Below are 22520 nucleotides of genomic sequence, written 5' to 3' on the forward strand. Positions count from 1 at the left end.
ATATTACATTTTAAAAGTATGATTTATTCAAATTTACTGAGTTCACTTTTTAACATTTTCAAATATAACAATAATTTTATAAACAAATCAAGTTATACATAATATAACCTTAGGAACACAAGGGCTGCTTTACATTCCTAAGGCAGCCTTCCTAAACCTGGTGCTCTACAGATGTTTTGGACTACAATGCCCAGCATTCCTGACCAGTAGCCATCCTGCCTGAGGCTGATAGAAGCGAAAGTCCAAAGTATCTGGAGAACACCAGGTTGGGGAAGTTTGACTTAAAGGAACAAAGTGACTTTAGAAAGAATTGCTTATTTTTCAATTTTCCCCCAAATTACTGTCCCCCCACTCCCGAAAAACAGGAAATATTGTGTTTTTTTCCCATGGTTTCAAAATTTCCAGAAATTTTACATCTCTACCCAGTTAGCACCCTAGCTGCTGCATTCTGTACTACCTGCAGCTTCTGAACCATGCACAAGGGCAGCCCCACACAGAGCGCAGCCCTATGTTGGCAGAAAAGCAATTCAGAAATACTATTAATATTAAAAGCAATCATAATGAATAAGTTCAATAAAGTTCAATGTAAGCAAGTGTAAAGTGATGCACATTGAAGCAAAAAGTCAATTGAAGCATAAAGTTCACATATATGTTGATGGGATCTCAGCTGGTGGTGACAGACCAGGAAAGGGATCTTGAGATTGTGGTGGTCAGCGCAATGGAAACATCAACCCAGTATGCAACTGCAGTGAAAAAGCCCATTGACTCTACTTAGTTCCAGTCTGGTTTCTGAGAGATTTGCAAATGCTGTCCATATGCTCTCAGGCTTCTCTCTAGAACCATGAAACCTAGAAATATTTCCTTTTTACTGAAGGATGAGTTCTAAGGGGCCAGATTCTACCCTACAGTTTGTCTTCTAGGACTAAAATGAAGTTATGTTGCTATCTACAAACTGCTGTGACATTTCAGTGACTGTGTATTAATCCATTTGTGGATTCATTAGGAAAGGAATGAAAAATAAGGCTGTCAATATCATAATGCCTCTATAAAAATCTGTAGTGCCACCACACCTGGAATACTGTGTGCAGTTCTAGTCACTGTACCTCAAAAGGGATATTGTTGAGCTGGAAAAGGTGCAAAAAAGAGCAACCAAAATGATCAAAGGGCAGGGGCAACACCACTATGAGGAAAGATTACACAGTTTGGGGCTTTAAAATTTAGAAAAAAGGTGAACGAGGGGGAACACAATAGAGGTATATAAAATTATGCTTTATGTGGAGAAAGTGGACAGGGAGAAGCTTTTCACCTTCTCTCATAATACTAAAATCTGGGGTCATCCAGTGAAGTTAAATGGTGGGTGAGTCAGGATAGATAAAAGGAAGAAATTATTCTCATAGTGTCTATCTAAATATGGTATTTGCTACCACAAGATGTAGTGATGGCCACCAACTTGAATGGCTTTAAAAGGATTAGACAAATTCAGGGAAGACAAAGGCTATCAGTGACAACTCATCATGATGGCTGTATCAGAGACAGTATGCCTCTCAATACCAGTTGATGGGGAACATGAATGGGAGGGTGCTACTGCACTCACGTCCTGCTTGTGGACACCTTTTTGGCCACTGTGGGAACAGAACGTTGGACTGTTTCAGTCTCCTCTTCACACAAAAACATGTGCTGAAGAACATTTGGCTCCACCCAAGTTAACAAATACAACACTGTGTTGCCCCAGCCATGGTGCCAAGATAGTGATAAATCAGACCTAGGTTTACTTACAAGGAGTATTTTATTGAGTAACTTACAGCACACAGGCATACCCAATGGTTGGATCAGACAGCTTCTCTGAACCCAGAGCCATGAGGTACAATGGGTTTTATACCATACATGTTAGCAATCAGGCAGCATGACAACAAGCGCCCCCTAGTGTTCATTCCCAGCACAGACTAGCATTGTGTGGTTCCCAGCACAGCCACCTGCAGCTCAGCATAAACACATTTCACTTCCCAGGCACATCTTGATTCACTCATTAGTATGGAATGTGCTAGCCCGCGCTATCGGCCCTTTGACTCATCTTTACATGCTCAGAGGCTTACGAGCAAGGGAATTGCACCAATAATGAACTTAAGCAAGCATTATGGATCTCTAGGCCCCTCTACCCCATAGTAACCTATGGCTGCGAGAGCTGGACCATAAGGAAGGCTGAGCGAAGGAAAATAGATGCTCTTGAACTGTGATGTTGGAGGAAAATTCTGAGGGTGCCTTGGACTGCAAGAAGATCAAACCAGTCCATACTCCAGGAAATAAAGCCAGACTACTCACTTGAGGGAATTATATTAAAGGCAAAACTGAAGTACTTTGGCCACATAACGAGAAGACAGGATACCCTGGAGAAGATGCTGATGCTAGGGAAAGTGGAAGGCAAAAGGAAGAGGGGCCGACCAAGGGCAAGATGGATGGATGATAATCTGGAGGTGACGGATTCGAGCTTGGGGGAGCTGGGGGTGGCAATGGCCGACAGGAAGCTCTGGCGTGGGCTGGTCCATGAAGTCATGAAGAGTCGGAAGTGACTGAACAAATAAACAACAACAAGGCCCCTCTAACACTACAGGTGACTTGATTATCTCCTGGGGCCAGTACAAAGACCTAATCAGAAATAATGTGAGATATGTAGCTTTTGGCTTAACCCCATTAGGTCCCTATCCCCACCTCAAACAAACCCTATATCCATGTAACTGCATTTGCAAATATTCATGCCATTATCCTCCTCCCTCTGTTGTCTCCTCTCTGATAAATATTAAGTTTGAACATAAGAACATAAGAAGAGCCATGCTGGATCAGACCAAGGGGCCATCTAGTCCAGCATTCTGTTCACACAGTGGCCAACCAGCTGTTGACCAAGAACCTACAAGCAGGGCATGAGTGCAACAGCACCCTCCCACCCATATTCCCCAGCAACTGGTGTACATGGGCTGACTGCCTCCGATACTGGAGGTAGCACATAGCCATCAAGACTAGCAGCCACTGATAGCCTTTTCCTCCAGGAATTGGTCCAACCCACTTTTAAAGCCATCCAAATTGGTGGCCAACACTACATCCTGTGGTAGCGAATTCCATAGTTTAACTATGTACTGTGTGAAGAAGTACTTACTTTTTATCTGTCCTGAATCTCCCACCAATCAGCTTCATAGGATGACCCCGGGTTCTAGTATTTTAAGAGAGGGAGAAAAATGTCTCCCTATCCACATTCTCCACACCATACATAATTATGTACACCTCTATCATGTCTCCTGTTACCGTCCTCTTTTCCAAGCAAAACAATCCCAGCTGTTGTAACCTTCTCTCATAGAGGAGATACTCCAGCCCCTTGATAATTTTAGTTGTCCTTTTTCTGCACTTTTTCCAGCTCTACAGTATCTTTTTTTAGATACTGGTGACCAGAACTGTACACAGTATTCCAAGTGTGGTCGCACCATAGATTTGTATATGGGCAGTATGATATTGGCAGTTTTATTCTCAATTCCTTTTCTAATTATGCCTAACATGCACTTTGCCTTTTTTGTAGCAGCCGCACACTGGGTTGACATCTTCATTGAGTTGCCCACCACAACTCCAATATCTCTTTCCTGGTCAGTCACCACTAGCTCAGACACCATCAGGCTATACTTGAAGTTGGGATTTTTTGCCCCAACGTGCATCACTTTACACTTGCTTACATTGAACCGCATTTGCCATTTAGATGCCCATTCTCCCAATTTGGAGAGATCCTTTTGGAGGTTTTCATAATCCCTTTTTGTTTTAACCACCCTAAATAATTTGGTGTCATCTGCAAACTTGGCCACTTCACCGCTCACTCCTAATTCCAGATCGTTTATGAACAGGTTGAAAAGCACTGGTCCTAATACAGATCCCTGTGGGACCCCACTATTTATTTCCCTCCATTGGGAGAATTTACCATTTATTCCTACTCTCTGCTTTCTGTTCTTTAACCAGTTACTGATGCATAACAGGACCTGTCCTCTTATTCCATGACTGCTAAGTTTGCTCAGGAGTCTTTGGTGAGGGACTTTGTCAAAAGCCTTTTGGAAGTCCAAGTAAACTATGTCTATCAGATCATCCCTGTCTACATGTTTACTGACACTCTCAAAGAACTCTAAACTCAGTTTATTGACACTCCCAAAGAACTCAGGGGGCTGGACTCGATGGTCTTATAGGCCCCTTCCAATCCTACCATTCTGCTATTATATGATGAATGGTTAGTGAGACAGGACTTACCTTTGTGGAAGCCGTTGATTCTTTTTCAGCAGGGCTTGTCCCTCTATGTGCTTAATAAGTTTATCTTTAATAATGCTTTCAATCAATTTACCAGGAACAGACGTTAAGCTAAACAGCCTATAATTTCCCAGATCCCCCCGGGTCCTTTTTTGAAAACTGGTGTTACATTGGCCATCTTCCAGTCCTCTGGTATAGAGGCTGATCTTAGGGACATGTTGCATATTTTGGTTAGAAGACCACCAATTTCATACTTGAGTTCTTTGAAAACTCTAGGATGGATACTATCTGGGCCAAGTGATTTATTTGCTTTCAATTATCAATGATGTTGAGAACTTCATCTTTTGTCACCGCTATTTGCCTCAGTTCCTCAGATGCCTTTCCTGAAAACATCTGGTCTGGCACAGGTATCTGTCCTATATCTTCTGCAGTGAAGACTGATGAAAGGAATTCATTCAGCTTCTCTGCAGTCTCCTTGTCCTCCTTCGGTACTCCTTTAACTCCACTGTCATCCAATGGTCCAACTGTCTCCCTAGCTGGTTTTCTGCTTTTGATATATTTAAATAATTCTTTATTGTTGGCCTTGACGTTGTTAGTGATATGCTCTTCAAAATGCTTTTTTGCATCTTTTATTGTCTGTTGTGCAAGCTTGTGCTGCCTTTTATTTTCCTCACTTGGGCAAGACTCCCATTTTCTAAAGGAAGCTCTCTTTTCTAATAGCTTCCTTAACACTGCTCAGTAACCATGTTGGCGACCTCCTGGACTTGGTGCTACTTCTCCTAACCTGTGGGATACATTTCAGCTGAGTTCTATTATTGTGGTTTTGAGTAATCTCCAAGCATTTTGAAGGGATTTAATCCTCTTGACTTCCTTTTAACTTCCTTTTTACCAGTTCCCTCATTTTAGAGAAGTTTCCTCTTTTGAAGTCAAATGTGACTGTGCTGGACTTCCTGGGCAATTTTCCACTTAAATATATATTAAATCTGAGAGCGCTGTGATCACTGTTTCTAATTGGTTCAACAACAATTACATCTTGTACTAGGTTCTGCGAGACACCACTTAGGATTAAATCCAAGGTCGCCTCCCCTCTGGTCAACTGTTCTAGGGCACCTAGAAGTTTTTAAGTTCTTCAGATCATGGACCTGTCCTTGCTTATATTATTCTGCAAAGCACCATGGAGACTGATGGCATTAAACACAAGTGTGAAATCACCAACCTTTTTGGCTTGGTGTAAGTTTGGGTTCAGCTGCGACTGAAGCTGGTCTGGTTCAAGCCAATGAAAGTTCAGGAACTGGTTCAGTTCAGCATAGGGATGGGCAGATTCCCTACCTGCTGCTCCAGGGGGAATCCGCCTGCGGGGGGAGGCAATCCGTCCCTCCCCCCAGAATCCTCTTTGGCCAGCTCTGCTCTGCAGTGATTCTGCAAAGCTGGCTGCCAGCTCCATATCACCAGTGATACAGCCGGCCACCACTGCCGTGCCGTATCGCTAGGTTAAGGGCTGAGTCCAGACGCAAATGGCATCCACTATGCCATTTGCAGCCATCAAGCTCTTAGATTAACCTAAAAGCAGCTGTAAATGGCTGCATTTAGCTTAAACTAAGGGCTTTACGGCTGCAAATGGGGTCCACTATGCCATTTGCGTCTGTGGCTTTTCCCGCGATGGCGTATTCGACCCCATTTGTGGCCGTAAAACCCTTAGTTTAAGCTAAATGCAGCCATTTACAGCTGCATTTAGGTTAATCTAAGAGCTTTATGGCCGCAAATGGTGTAGCGGATGCCATTTGCGTCTGGAGTCAGCCCTTAACCTAGTGATATGGCACGGCAATGGGAGCCATGTTGCTGGTGATACGGGGCCATATCACTGGTGATACAGGGCCGTATAGCTGGTGATATGGAGCTGGCTGGAGGCTCCGCGGAGTCACTGCAGGGAAGATCCAGCTCCGGAGAATTCCGGAGGGATGCGGAGGTGAGTAGTGCCATTCCGCCGCAGACTCCGGAGGCCGAATTCCTTTGAATCCGGTCTCACTGGGGTCCATGGCGGATTTCTCCACCATCCAAAGTACTTTGTATGCAGAACCGCATGACAGCTGTGAGATGATATATTGTATAATTTGGGTAGAAATGCCCTTGGGCCTGAAGAATGTGTGTTTTCTGCTTTTCTGTAGTGCCACCCACATGCCTGCAGCTGGGGGCACTGTTGGCTATGCAGAACAATAGGTTCCAGGGACTTCTGATGTCTCCCTTCTGCTTTCTCTTCTGATATAGCCTCCACAAAAGGCATTCTCTCTCAGATTTCAGGAATGCAAGATTTGCAGCCCCATCTGCCTTGGTCTTGTTGCAGACATTGCACAGACCCTGTCCTTCCCTCTCTCCCCCTGTATGATTCCTACTAGGATTCCCGCAGCTTCTCCTTAACGAAGGTGCTGCTCAGAAGGTTTTTTCATGAGGAGCTAATCTGAACCACCTGTCTGAGAAATACTCTAAAGGATTAGAAGCCTACAGGGCTGTTACATCAGAGTTTTAAGTTGTATCTACATTTTTGAACTAGAAGGAAGGTGCCATTCCACAGATACGATACACGTTCATAAACAAGGAGGGTTTTGTGCTACTACTACAATCTTCCTAACTTCCCCGCATTGTGTCTTGACAATCCTTCCAACTTAAAGAGAAGCATATGTGCAACTGCAAAAACACAAAGCACTAGATATTCTGTTTCCCTGGAAATGTGTATGTCTAGAGATTTGCATCCAAAATAATTGCTGCCTCCCCAATTAGGTAAAAAACAGCAGGGAGGAACTTGAGTGAACAGAAGGCTGGACACACACACTGGGCCATGGTCAGCGAATAACCTATATTAAGTGCCGTGGCTGCTACAGCAAGCCTGCTATTTATTAGTACCCATTTGTCTCTCTCTATCCAAATTTGAGATTTTTGCTGCTGCAAATAATTATGCACCATATAATTTAATGGATTTTTTTTCTGTTGCACCTCTAAAATCTAAGAATGGAAATAATGCAGCAGCACATACATCTCTCCAGATGTTCCTCTGTTAAACAAGAGAAGTGGCTCCTAAGGTGAAGATAAGGTCACACTTTTTACTCTGATTAATTAACCTAGAATTAGCACCACTTCTTGGCATCACAGTATACAATCCTAACTTTGTTCACAAAGTTATATTGAAAGAATTGGCCATGGTTCTGAAAAAGCTTAATTCTACAACCTGTATACGTTTATACAAATTAAGCATTTTTCCATAATTTATCTTATTTAAAACAATTTATTCTCCTTTTTGTGATGTACAGACAGCCTGGGGTGTGCTCTCATACTATCGTGTCCAGTCTCTCCGCCATTAGAAGGTAGTTCAGTTTACCAAAACCACCTGTGAGAATGTCAGTGTTAATTTCTCAACATAATTTTATTCATTCATTCACTCACTCACTCATTTCATTTCTATACCACCCAATAACCGAAGCTCTCTGAGCGCTTCACAAAAATTAAAATTAATATCCTTCTGTTTATCCAAAATCTAGGACAATGTGTTACATCCCCAAAAAATCAATCCAAACCTCACCTCTCAGACACTGCAATCTCAGATTCTTCCTATTAAGAATGTCTAGACTGATGAGAAGCTGCCAATATGTACCTGGTATGTACCTGGTATGTACAAATGTGCCCCAGGTACATTTCTATTCCTCTCCTTTCCACTTGTGTATAGCAAGAAAGGCAATTGGCAACTTGTACAAGTGCAGTTTATCAAGGCAAAAACAACTTCAGAAGTAACTTGGCATGAATCTCAGATTTGGGAAGGCACTGATTTGTAATTATATAGTGCAGAAACTGCCACTGTGTACCATCTCACTTCCCAGATGTGGAAGAAACAGCTTAATCTGCCATTCAATACTTTGAAGTGCTTCAACAGAGACCTTTGTTTCTGGATTACAACGAAGCCCGGAAGTTCTCTGTGGTGATGACAACCAGATGGCTATCTGGGAGGTAGGTATACAGCCAAATATTCTTCCCAACCTGCCTCTAGATTAAATGAAGGCATTTCAGGAGCTTTATCTCTACTGCCAAATAAAGCTTCAGTGACTTTATGCATAGCTTTGTAATGTTCTTTGAGATTGATAAAATGAAATTGGCTTGATGGTAATCATAAACTATACACCTGTGTCTCTCCATCTGGGGTGAAGTCACAGCAGGCAAGTTGTGTGTTTTTTCAGGTAGAAAGTGTTTTATTAACAGTTATGGATAACAATAATATCCAAATGACATATTGGCCCTGTTCAGATGCACATTAGGCTAACCATGGTGCATCGTGGCTACCGCTAACCACTGCAAGTGCTACTGCCGCACGTACAGGTAACCATGCTCCTCAACATGATTAGACTAACCACTCTCTAACCACCCTCCCTCCCGCAGGAACCCGCAGTCCTCCGGATGGGTGGCCATGCATCCTGGTAGCCTTTGTGCTGTCAGCAATTTTGGTGCTTGCTGCTGCTGGCCATTTTGGTGCTTGGTGCTCAGTGGTTCAGCAGCCTGCTGCCCCCTGTGCCACAGTATACGGCCTCCGGGCATGTCCTGCAGCATGGACTCACATGGTGTGAGATCCGTCTTTCCCATTCCGGAGGCCTATAAGCACTGCTCACTGCTGTAATCCAACACCTTGATGCACAGCACATTCAAGCGTCCCCTGTGGCACAAATGGACACAGGCGGCCATCAGGAATCAGCTTCCGTTGCTTCTGCCAACCATTTATGCCATGCAGGCACAGTGCTGGAGTCCATGCTGCTGGCCATGCCCATAGCAGTTGTGGGCCCTAGCAGCTCTATGCTCACTTATCTGCTGGCATGCAGTGGGCTGTTGCTGGGGGCAGCGTAGCAGCAGGCTCACGGCAGCCTGTGTCATTTGCTGATAGGCAGAGCTCAACCATAGAGATTTGTTGCTCAGGCATGAGTGGCTACTCCTTCTTTGGCCGTTCTTGCCATGGAATTCTATGGCAGCTGTAAATTAACCATGGAGGCTGTTCAGACATCACACTGAGCCATGGTAGAGCCCACTAACCATCTTGCAGGTAGTGGTTAGTGAACGCGATTAGTCCATGGTTAATAAACCAGGATGGTAGGGACAGATGACTGTTCAGACATCATACTAAGCCAACATGGTTAGCGCAAAACTCCTAACCATCATGGCTTAGCATGATGTCTGAACAGGGCCATTAAATATCTACCCAAGATGCATGAGTCAGAGCAGGGAGGTACTGAAGAGGGGTCTGCTATAATGACCTAGATGATTCTCTCCAAAATAGTAAGCTTCAAGTGTAGCAATCTGGCAAATAAGCTGTTTGTTTACACTGGTGTAAAAAATTAGTCTGGCAGGTATACCAGAGACAGAGAGTTGATCTTCATATTAAGCACCCAAGATGCCATAACATTGATGCGTTTCTCTCTGTTCGTACTTCCCCCCTATCTTTGTCCCAGATTAATTGTGAGAACCCTTTATTTAAACTGCAATTTAAAAATTTTACATTAAAAAATATTAAGTAATTAGATACAATCATAAAATGCACAGTATCTCTACTGTATTAACTGGGACCAGGGATTATGAACATATTATGTTATGTACACCAGTTGCTGGGGAACATGGGTGGGAGGGTGCTGTTGTACTTATGCCCCGCTTGTGGGTTCCTGGTCAGCAGCTGGTTGGCCACTCTGTGAACAGAATGCTGGACTAGATGGCCCCTTGGTCTGATCCGGCATGGCTCTTATGTTCTTATTATGCCAGTATTGTATCATCTTCACTGACTCCCAGTCCATTTCCAGACCCAATTCAAAGTGCTGGTGTTGACCTTTAAAGGCCTTCACAGCTTAGGACCTTGGTATCTGAAAGACTCCCTCTTCCTGTATGTACATACCTGAGTCCTGAGATCATCAACTGAAGCCCTTCTTCAAGTGCCTCTGCCAAGTAAGTTATGGTAGGTAGCTATGAGTGAAAAGGCATTTTCAGTAGTGGCTCCCCATTTGTGGAATGGTGCCACAGAGAGACCTGCCTGGTGCCTACTTTAATGTCTTCTTGGTGCCAAAACTCTTTTTATTCTGTTTTTTTATACCTCTGCTCCCTGCTTTTAATTGGTCTGCGTTGATCTTAACTGGTGTGTTTTTATTTGCAGCATGTTATTGTATTTTATTATAATGTATTTTAAATTATTTATTATTATTTTATGCTGTGAGCCACCCAGATAACTTACTGTTATGGAGCAGCATAGAAATAGCATAAATATCAGAAACATAAAGTAAAACACATACCTGGCACTCCCATGCTCAAAAGGTCTCTTACCTCTTGCTGGATTGGCTTGATGTGCTGATGATCTGACATCCACCTGGAAGAAAACTCCATCCGGTGCAAACGTTTTTCCTGAAAAGTGGAGAAAGAAGTTAACATGGATCATCACAGTTCCTGCTGTGAGTATCCATTATTATTAATAATAGTTTCTACAATATTTTCAATGTGCAAAGGGCTTCACAATGTATTTCTCATTTATGTGCCATGAAATCTTGATGCCTTTATTAAGATAGAATCATATGAAATTACCCAAAGAACCAGTCTGAGTATTCAGTTGCTTGGGCTGATTTTTAAAATGACATCAAAAACATCATTGGTTCAGGTAGTTTACTATTGTCTACACTGACTGGCAGCAGCTTACCAAGAGTTCAGGCAAGGGGTCTTTCTTAGCTTGGCTATTCCTATTAGCCTATTTTTAAAATGACATCAAGAACAAGATTAAAAAAAAAAAAAACAGGCACCAAAATGCTGCTGTGGTGATTAAGTATCCTCCAGACTCAAATCTCAGAGAGCCAGAGAGTTGAAAAGGGCCTAGAAGACCACCCAGTCCAACCTTCTGCCACAAGATAGGACCATCCACCCATCTATCCACCAGCCCCCCCCCGCCGTGATTCTGCTCAACCAAGAATATAATGTGTCAGAAGGAAAGAGTAAGTATATCCACACATACCAGTCTGTCAGGAGGCGCCCTAGCGGCCTCTTTCAGTAGACTCCAATAGCCAACTCAAGACACAGACAAAAGAATTCTTTTCAAGGCTTTAATCCTTTTACAACATAATGACTCTTTCAGATGCTAATTCACCAGCGACTAAGCAAGGAACAGCAGAGTGGCCTATGTGCGAGTAGGCAGCTGATCCCCGTTTGAAGGAGAGTCACTTGAAGACCCTGAAATTATGGGCTAGGGAGAGATCCTCCCTCTTCCCCTTGGGTCCACGGGAGGCAGCCATTCCTTGCACACCAAACGGGCGCTACGCCTCCTTTCCGCGCCCTCCATCGCTTGTCGCTCCCTGCGTCTGTGTCGAGCATCAAGCAAGCCCCGTTCCTGCACTTTCTCACTGCTAGGATCACTATCTATCTCAGGAATGCCAGCAGGAGGAATCTCTGCCAGCTGCTGTGCCTGTGAGGGATGAGCTGGCTCCTCTCCCACGGATTGCTGCTCCTCCTCAGAATCAGAACTGCTCTGGGGTTCTATCGGCTCAGTTTCCACCCTGACACAGTCAAGCCACTACAAAAGAAGGCATGCTCTCTCTCCCCCAGATCCCTGCCAATGTGAGGGATGGGGAATAGAACACATATTCACTAATACATCCTCAAGAGAAATGTTATTAAGTTCATCTTCATTCTACTCTTCCCATCTCTGAGCATACCTGCAGCCACCACTCATGGAGGTTACCAGTTCTTCCTAAACAAAACAAAACAAAACAAAACAAAACGGCCTTGTCTACTACAAAGAATGTGGAAATTGTATTCTTCAAAGTAGCTCTTCAGCAGTTCCAGGTAGTCAAAGATCTTTCTACTTTTCCCCATTGCTCACTGGCTATCTGAATTTAACCTTGTGACAAGAATGTACTTGTAAACGTCTTCTCATCTTCTAAATCTTCAAGATTGTGAAGAAAACATTAAACACCTGCTGGTAGTGAATGCAAATGCCTCAGAAATTCAAGGAGTCTTGAGCGAACGATCCAAAAGCCAAATGTCTTCTACTATGCACAGGTCCTGTCTCTCTCCCTAGCACCAAGTCCTGTCTCTTTTCTTCTCCACAACTATTGCCACTCCAACATTACCTATGTGTACCCTCCCCTTTCTCCTCCATTAATCTATGCATGTCCCCCAAAAAGGACAGGTCAAGCAAAATTTCATAAGTTACAAAAGTATGCAAATGTATCCTAAGAAAATTAGTATCATCTGGATAATTTATTCCAACAACTTAATTTTGGATAGGTGGCCACAGAATCTGAGTCCTGTAGTCTTTTCCTTCTTCATACAACCAAGAAGTATACTTGTTCAGCTACTCTCAACACTTGAGGCTGCCTCAAAGGATTCAGATATTCTGTCTTACCTTTTGTGCAATCATGTTGCAGATCTCTGGGAGGAAATCTTCACTCAGGAGTTTGTAGAGCTGTCTCTCCCTTAAAGATGTTCTTTCTCGGAAGCTCTCCGTGACCTGCCTCCACTCCTCTTCTGTCTGACACAGTAACCACCATGTTCCACGACCTGGTCCTTGAGAACCTTCCATAAAATAAAGATGCACTGTTGCTAAATCAAATAGAGCACAGACATTACCTCTAATAGGTCTTACATGACAGGTCTTATATGACAGTACCAATAAGCCAGAATCCAGATTTCTGTGCGATGCATTTTGCAATTTCATCTTATACATTTGACTATTTATTTGGGTAACACCCACAAGAAATTCACTGGTGACAAATCAAAATAGAGTCCATACTTTGATTTCAGCCATTTGATTTAGCCATTTCAGCTAAAATTTGATGGATATGACATTTACTACATATCCTCAGTCTAATACTAGATTTAATGCCTTGAAACTGAAACCACGAATGAAACAAATAGTCAGCATGGCACCATGGTGACACGACTAATTGGTTTCCCTCAGACTGTCTGGTCAGTTGCTATGTGCTCTGCATTCCTTGTGGGCATTTTAAAGGCCTTAAAAATGTAACCAGCATCTTTCTGCAAATCTGTACAGTCATGCCTTTTATATGCTGAAGGGCCAAACTAAATGTAAGGTTAAAGGCACGATTGCATTTAATGCATGTAGGGTTTTTCTAGACATGTTAAATGTTGAGGGTGGGAGTCAGGATTGGGATTACAGCATGTAGGGAAGAGGTTTTTACTCGCCACCCCCACCCCCAACTATTTTGTTGTTCAGTCGTTTAGTCGTGTCCGACTCTTCGTGACCCCATGGACCATAGCACGCCAGGCCATCCTGTCCTCCGCTCTCTCCCGGAGCGTGCTCAAGTTCATATTCATTGCATCCGTGATGCTATCTAGCCATCTCATCCTCTGCCGTCCCCTTCTCCTTTTGCCTTCAGTCTTTCCCAGCATCAGGGGCTTTTCCAGGGAATTTTCTCTTCGCATTAGGTGGCCAAAATATTTGAGCTTCAGCTTCAGTATCTGTCCTTCCAATGAGCACTCAGGGTTGATTTCCTTTAGGATTGATTGATTTGACCTCCTTGCAGTCCAGGGGACTCGTAAGAGTCTTCTCCAGGACCACAGTTCAAAAGCATCAATTCTTTGGCGCTCAGCCTTCCTTATAGTCCAGCTCTCACAGCCATACATTACTACTGGGAAAACCATAGCTTTCATTAGATGGACCTTTGTCGGCAAGGTGATGTCTCTGCTTCTTACTATGCTGTCTAGGTTTGCCATAGCTTTCCTTCCAAGGAGCAAGCGTCTTTTAATTTCATGGCTACAGTCACCATCTGCGGTGATCTTGGAGCCCAAGAAAGTAAAATCTGTCACTGCTTCCCCTTCTATATGCCAGGAAGTGATAGGGCCAGATGCCATGATCTTCGTTTTTTTAATGTTGAGTTTCAAACCAGCTTTTGCACTCTCCTCTTTCACCCTCAACAACAGGCTCTTTAGATCCTCTTCGTTTTCTGCCATTAGGGTGGTATTGTCTGAATATCGGAAGTTGTTGATCATTCTCCCGGCAATCTTAATTCCGACCTGTGATTCATCTAACCCAGCGTTCCTCATGATGTACTCTGCATATAAGTTAAATAAGCAGGGTGACAATATGCAGCCTTGTCGTACTCCTTTCCCAATTTGGAACCACTTGGTTGTTCCATGTCTGGTTCTGACTGTTGCTTCTTGACCCTCGTACAGGTTTCTCAGGAGACGGGTAAGGTGGTCTGGTATTCCCATCACTTTAAGAATTTGCCACAGTTTGTTGTGATCCACACAATCAAAGGCTTTAGCGTAGTCAATGAAGCAGAAATAGACGTTTTTCTGGAATTCTCTTGTTTTCTCCATGATGCAGCGAATGTTGGCGATTTGATCTCTAGTTCCTCTGCCTCTTCGAAACCTAGCTTGTACTTCCGGTAGTTCTCGGTTCACATACTGCTGAAGCCTAGCTTGTAGGATTTTGAGCATAACCTTGCTGGCATGTGAAATGAGCGCAATTGTGCGGTAGTTTGAACGCTCATTGGCGTTGCCCTTCTTTGGAATTGGAATGTAAATTGATCTTTTCCAGTCTTGCGGCCATTGTTGAGTGTTCCAAATGTGTTGGCATATTGAATGCAGCACTTTAACAGCATCATCTTTTAGGATTTTAAATAGCTCAGCTGTCTCCGCTAGCTTTGTTGTTACTAATGCTTCCTAAGGCCCACTTGACTTCACTCTCGAGGATGTCCAGCTCAAGTTCAGTGACCGCACTATCATGGCTATCAGGGACATTCAGATCTTTCCTGTATAGTTCTTCTGTGTATTCTTTCCACCTCTTCTTAATCTCATCTGCTTCTGTTAGGTCCCTGCCTTCTTTGTCCTTTATCATGCCCGTCTTTGCACAAAACGTTCCCTTGAGATCTCCAATTTTCTTGAAGAGATCTCTAGTCTTTCCCATTCTGTTGTTTTCCTCGATTTCTTTGCATTGTTCATTTAAGAAGGCCTTCTTGTCTCTCCTTGCTATTCTCTGGAACTCTGCATTCAGTTGGATAGATCTTCCCCTTTCTCCCTTGCTTTTCGCTTCCCTTCTTTCTTCAGCTACTTGTAAAGCCTCATCAGACAGCCACTTTGCTTTTGTGCATTTCTTTTTCTTTGGGATGGATTTCATTGCTGCCTCCTGAACAATGTTACGGACCTCCGCCCATAGTTCCTCAGGCACTCTGTCTATCAGGTCTAATCCCTGAAATCTATTCCTCACCTCCACTGTATATTCATAAGGGATATGATTGAGGTCATACCTCAATGGTTTAGTGGTTTTCCCTAAGTTCTTCAATTTAAGCCGAAATTTTGCAACAAGAAGCTCATGATCTGAGCCACAGTCAGCTCCAGGTCTTGTTTTTACTGACTGTATAGAGCTTCTCCATCTTTGGCTGCAAAGGACATAATCAATCTGATTTCGATATTGACCATCTGTTGATGTCCATGTGTAGAGTCATCTCTTGTGCTGTTGGAAAAGAGTGTTTGCTATGATCAGCGTGTTCTCTTGGCAAAACTCTATTAGCTTTTGTCCTGCTTCATTTTGTACACCAAGGCCATGCCTGCCTGTTATCCCGGTGATTTCTTGACTTCCTACTTTAGCATTCCAATTCCTTATGATGAAGAGGACATCTTTGTTTGGTGTTAGTTCTAGAAGGTGTTGTAGGTCTTCATAGAACCAATCAACCTCAGCTTCTTCGGCATCAGTGGTTGGGGCATAGACTTGAATTACTGTGATGTTGAATGGTTTGCCTTGGATTCGTACTGAGATCATTCTGTCGTTTTTGAGATTGTACCCCAGTACTGCTTTTCCCACCCTTTTGTTGACTATGAGTGCTACTCCATTTCTTCTAAGGGATTCTTGCCCACAATAGTAGATATGATGGTCACCTGAATTAAATTCGCCCATGCCTGTCCATTTTAGTTCGCTGATTCCCAAGATGTCGATGTTCAGTCTTGCCATCTCATGTTTGACCACCTCCAGCTTACCTTGATTCATTGATCTGACATTCCAGGTTCCTAAACAATATTGTTTTTTACAGAATCGGATTTTCTTTTCACCACCAGACACATCCACAGCTGAGTGTCCTTTCGGCTTTGGCCCAGCCGCTTCACTCTTTCTGGCGCTACTTGGAAATTCCCTCTGCTCTTCCCCAGTAGTATATTGGACACCTTCCGACCTGAGGGGCTCATCTTCCGGCGTCATCTCTTTTAGCCTTGTGATACGTTCCATGGCGTTTTCTTGGCAAGAATACTGGAGTGGGTTGCGATTTCCTTCTCCAGTGGACCACATTTTGTCAGAACTCTCCGCCATGACCTGTCCGTCTTGGGTGGCCCTGCACGGCATAGCTTATGGCTTCACTGAGTTACGCAAGCCCCTTCGCCACAACAAGGCAGTGATCCACGAAGGGGACCCCCAACGATGGTCCTGATTAAAATTCCTCCTTCACCAGAAGTTGCTAATGGCCTCAGGAAGGAATTTGCATTGGCATCAATGGAAGCTTCTCTCACAGGGTTAATAGCAACTTTGGGTGTGTATGTGCGATTTGCATTCAGACTGCGGGAGGGGGAAAGGGTTAAAAAGGGCTAAACCACAGTTAAACTATAGAAGTTGCTGTTGCAAGATGTAGTGAAAGCCACTAACTTAGATGGCTTTAAAAGGGAATTAGACAAATTATGGAGAATAAGGTTATCAATGGCCACTAGTCAGAATGGCTACATGCTACTTCTACTTCTAGGATCAGAGACAGCATGCCTCTGAATACACATTGTTGGGGAACTCATGACCTTCCCACAGGTATCTTGTTGGCCATTGTGGGAAACAGGATGCTGGACTAGATGGGCCTTTGGTCTGACCCAGCAGCTTTTCTTATATTCTTAACCCAGTCTCACCCGACCCCCCCCAACACACACACACTACTGATCTTGATCCCTCCCCCTGAACCTTGGTGGCTGTTACTGAGAAGAAGAAAATAGACACGTAAAAAGCAAGCATGCATCTAACGTGCCTAGTTTGGCCCTAGATATATTCTGTATCTAAACTCGCCCATCCACACTGTGGGAAAGCTTAGATATACAATATATGTAAGTGTATTATTCTCATAATGAAGATTAATCAGTGCTTGAATATATATGGGAGTATAGCACAGCCATAATGAAAACTATGGCATCAGTGAGAATCTGGGAAAATTTAAATTCCTGGGATTTGGAAGTCTGTTTACATAAATTTTAAACAACCTGCCTGCCTCCAATCATAGTTGTGTAGTGATGCACAACAATGTTTAAAAAGAGGGCTTCCCAGCTCTTATCACTAAAATGACAGGGGTCCCCCAAAAACCAAAACCCTATCACAGTCCCCATAGATTTGGAGGCCTCAGCTCAAGAGGTGCATAGATGGAAGGGATGAACAAGGGAAATGGAGTGCCTCCAGTAAGGTCAGAGGTTCCACTGTCAAACGTGATGAATTCAACCAGGGAGTATAAGGATTCCCCTCCCTCCTCCTATGGAATAACGAGTAAGGATACAGGTGCTCAAAAGAGCATTTGGTATCATGTGTCTTGCATGCATATTCTGCCCCATGACTGAAAGAGTATCAATATGATGACACTAGGGAAGACAATATCTCCAGACAGAATCTAAACCCATTCCACATTTAGCTGCCATTCCTTTAAATACAAGAAGATTTTCTACTGAAAATCCAAGGAATACAGGCCAACCTCTTGTTGCCCATCTGCTCAGAATGAAATGGGCAAGAGAGAGAAGACAGTATCAGGAGACTTTCCATTCTGGGATATTGCACTTTTAGATTAACTACGTTTAAACTTTCTCTTACCATTTCTCAACTGTGACTCATGCACAAGTGCATTTTCTTCTGCCTTCTCTCTACAAGCAAAACGAAAAGATAATGTACTATTAGAAAATGATAAAAAGCAACTTAAACAAAGAAATATGCCTACTGCTGGGATAAAACACAGTGTCACTGAAATGTCACAGCAGTTTGTAGATAGCAACATAACTTCATTTTAGTCCTAGAAGACAAACTGTAGGGTAGAATCTGGCCCCTTAGAACTCATCCCTCAGTAAAAAGAAAATATTTCTAGGTTTCATGGTTCTAGAGAGAAGCCTATCATCTGCAAATCTGTCAGAAACCAGATTGGAACTAAGTAGACTCAATGGGCCAGTTCATCATAATTAACCACAGTGGCTTATTTAAATTGTGTTGCATGTCTGGCATGGTTTCCATAATCACTACATGAGCATGGCTTGTCCTGTCATCCGAACCCAGGCAGCAAGGCTTGTTGGAGGTGGAAACAACCCTGCAACAGCCCATGAGTTGTTGGAGGGTTGTGTCCCCTTCCAACAAGCCATGCCGCCCAGGTTCGGATGACATGACAAGCTACAACCAGGCAATGATTATGGAAATCGTGCCCAGCACGCACCGCAATTTAAATAAGCCATGGTGGCTTATTTAAGCTGGTTCTTTTAAAAAATAGATTATTAGTTTTCCAAAACAAAATCAACCAAACCAAGAAGAAGAAGAAAAAGAAAATTCAATAGATAAAAAGAAATACATTAAGTTTAACTCTAATTATTGACAGAGGTTAGTACATTTAACATCTATTCATATTTTCCCGCTTTACTTTACAGATCAAGATATAAGTGGAATCCATAGGCTGCATAAAAGTTTTCATTATAGTTCTTCAGTATATCAAGTTTATATTTAGTCTTTTTTCCATACTCTGAGGAAAGGCTTTGACAAGTACTGCTGTATATGTTCCTGATCAGTATACAGAATATAGAATAAAATCCTGCCATATTTTATAAAAGTCAGATATTCGCCTTTGCCTTTAGCTTACTTCAGTTGGTATGTCAATTTTTCTCTCACGGCTATTTGCCATAATTCCATATACCATGATTTCAATGTTAAAAGTTCTGCAGTTTTTCAATTGACCTGGTTCACGTGACATGTCAGGGCACAGTGGCTTAATTTACCCATGTTACATCATGCTGTGGTTTATTATGTCATGCGAATCCAGGAGGCAGGGGTTGTTTGAGGGTTAGACAAAATAACCCTAAAACAAGCCATGGGATATTTGAGGGTTGTCTAACCCTCAAACAACCCTTCCCGCCTGGATTCGCATGACATGACAAGCCACAGCAAGCTGGGCACCCATGGGCACCATGCAAAAATGGCATCCATGGGTATCCAGCACAATGCAACAGCCCCCATGGGTAAATGAAGCCACTGTGGTTTGTCATGTTGTGTGAACCAGGTCAAGTGCTATTTCCACTACACCAGCACTAATAAAAAGTGCTACATTCTCTAAAAGTGCAACCTTTACAATAAAAATAAATGACCCTAATAAAGTACATTTATACAAATTAACATGTTTTTGAGTCTGAAATCAGTGTTTGTGCTTCCTTAGGCCCAGGTAAATCCATCCCTAATTCAATTCAAGAAGCCATTTTAGGATTCAGCAGCATAAAAATATAAAACACAGTGACATCTTAAAGGCCATCTACTTTACTGCGATATGGATTTTGAAGCAAAGAGCTGCTTCATGAGCTGCAAAGGCACAAGGGATACACACACATGCGCACACATACATGCGCGCACACACACACAGGTTAGAATACACTGAAGGATAAGCCAATTTAACAAAGGTATTCTATTTATTTAAAAGTTTTTTATACTGCCTTTTCAATTAAAAACATCCAAGGCTGTTTAGAATAGAACACAAAACAGTGAAACAACAATAAACAGATCTGCTGACAATTGTTGAAGTACTAGTTCCCCTCCACTCAGCACTGGTTAGGCGTCATCTTTAGTACTGTGTCCAGTTCTGGGCACCACACTTTAAGAAGGATGCAGACAAACTGGAGAGGGTTCAAAGGAGGGCAACGAAGATGATCAGGGAATTGGAAACAAAGCCCTATGAGGAGAGACTGAAAGAACTGGGCATGTTTAGCCTTGAGAAGAGAAGACTGAGGGGAGATATGATGGTGCTCCTCAAGTGCTTGGAAGGTTGTCACAGAGAAGAAGGCCAGGATCTCTTCTCGATCATCCCAGAGTGCAGGACATGGAATAATGGGCTCAAGTTACAGGAAGCCAGATTCCAGCTGAACATCAGGAAACATTCCCTGACTGTTAGAGCAATACGACAATGGAACCAATGACCTAGGGAAGTAGTGGGCTCTCCCACCCTGGAGGCATTCAAGATGAAGCTGGACAGCCATCTGTCAGGGATGCTTTGACTTAGATTCCTGCATTGAGCAGGGGGTTGGATTTGATAGTCTCATAGGCCCCTTCCAACCCTACTATTCTATGATTCTAATAACGAGCAGCACTAAAAAAATCACAGAAATGACAAATTCATATAATATTTGAAAACCTGGGGAAAGTACAGTCTTCAACTAACACCTAAAAGACAACAGTGTAAGTCACAGATGAGCCTCCCGGGGGGGCAAGTTCCATAAATGGGGCACAGCCTGCCTCACCTCAGATGGTAACGGCATGCCGTACAGAGAAGATCTCATTGTACAGGCAGGTTGGTGTGGGAGAAGATGTTCCCTCAAATACCTGGATCCTAAACTATGTAAGCACCAGCAGATTGCATTGTGCTCAGAAATTGATGGCAAGCCAGTGGAGCTCTTTAGGCACTGGAGACATGCACTCCTAATGCCCAGTCTCAGTTAGTAGCCTAGTGGACGTGTTTTGAACTAACTGCAGTTTCCAGGCAGTCTTTAAAGGCAGCTTCACACACAATGCATTGCAGTAGTCTAACCTGGAGGTTACCAGAGTATGAATAACCATGGCAAGCTATCTTTGTTCAGGAGGAGTTGCAGCTGGTGCATTGGGCTTAGCTGGCGAAAGGCACTCTAATGGCAGAACTGGACCAGTGTGCACCCACCAGACTGTGAACCTAATCCTTTACCGAGTGAGTGCAACCCCATTCAAAACAGGTTGCAGACTACCTCCCTGGACAGATGAACCACCCACTCACAGTACCTTCATCTTGTCAGGATTGAAGTTCAGTTTGTTGGCCCTCATCCAGTCCATTACTGCTTCCAGGCAACAATTCAGCACTTCCACTGCCTCACCTGAAGCCGATGTAAAGGAGAGATAGAGTTGAGTGTCATCTGCATATTAATGACACCCAACTCCAAAACTCCAGATGAACTCACTCAGCAGTTTCGTATTGATTTTTTTAAAAGCACAGAGGACAAGGTGGAAATCTGTGTGACCTCATTGCCTAGAGGTTACAGGGTTGAGCAGAAGTCCCCCAGCACCACTTTCTAGAATCGGCTCTCTAGATAGGAGCAGAACCACTGAAACACTATGCCTATCAATCCCAAAACAGAGCTGTTTAAAAAATACCATGGTTGGTGGTTTCTAAAGCTGCTGAGGGATCCAGGAAAATTAGCAGGGTAGCACTCCCCCTGCCTGCCCTTCTCCTGGTGCAGGTCATTCATAAGGGCAGTTTCTGTGCCAACCTCAGGCCTGAAGCCAGACTGAAATGGATCCAGATAATCAGTTTCATCCAAGACTGCCTGGAGCTACACAGCTATCACCTGCTCTTACCCAAGATGGGAATATCTTAAATAAGCTGCAGCCCTCAGGGCTTCTTCAGAAATGGCCCCACAACATAACTTCTTTTAATTAATTAAGATTTATACTCCACCTTCCCAATACATATGTATTACTAAAGGCAGTTTAGAGTAATTAAAATCACAATAGTAAAATAAGAAACAAACATGACAGATAAAATACAGTCTTCAATAAAATCACTTCACTCACAAATTAAAAGCCTGCTGAAATTTTAAAAGAAATTCACAAGCTGGCAAAAGGGAATGAGGTCATCTGAACCTAATGGGGCAAGCTCATCCATAACACTGGTGGCACTGAGAAAGTCCTATCCTTCAACCCAACCAACTGTGCTTCTGCCATGGATGGGACACAGAGAAGGGGCTTCCCCATTTGATCTTAATGAGCAGGCAGGCTAATATGGGAGAAGGTGGTCCCTCAAGTATCCTGGACCCAGGCCATTAAGGCTTTTAAAGGTAATCACTGACATTTTGAATTCCACCCAGAAACTGACCGTAACCAGTATAAAGCATTGCAGAACAGATGTAGTATGATCCCATGGGTGAACACCCATTAACATCCTTGCCATTGCGTTCTAGACCAATTGAACCTTCTGAAAACTCTTCAAAAGCAGCCCCACGTAGAATGTACTACAATAATCCAA

General features: G+C 43.2%; 1 protein-coding gene across 1 annotated transcript in view; it reads right to left on the reverse strand.

Moving 5' to 3' along the window:
- Nucleotides 1–22520, reverse strand: part of CECR2 (CECR2 histone acetyl-lysine reader) — a 111399-nt gene that overhangs the window by 22353 nt on the left and 66526 nt on the right. The window contains exons 6-8 of the mRNA XM_084811875.1: nt 18104–18153; nt 12668–12837; nt 10603–10680 (exon numbers count right to left, since the gene is read on the reverse strand). Of these exons, the coding sequence (XP_084668001.1) occupies nt 10603–10680; nt 12668–12837; nt 18104–18153 (298 nt within the window). The remainder of the gene's footprint in view (nt 1–10602; nt 10681–12667; nt 12838–18103; nt 18154–22520) is intronic.

The sequence above is a fragment of the Heloderma suspectum genome, chromosome 7 (genome assembly GCF_057233095.1).
Source record: "Heloderma suspectum isolate Gila_16-S chromosome 7, 16-S_ref, whole genome shotgun sequence".
In the NCBI taxonomy this organism is placed as follows: Eukaryota; Metazoa; Chordata; class Lepidosauria; order Squamata; family Helodermatidae; genus Heloderma; species Heloderma suspectum.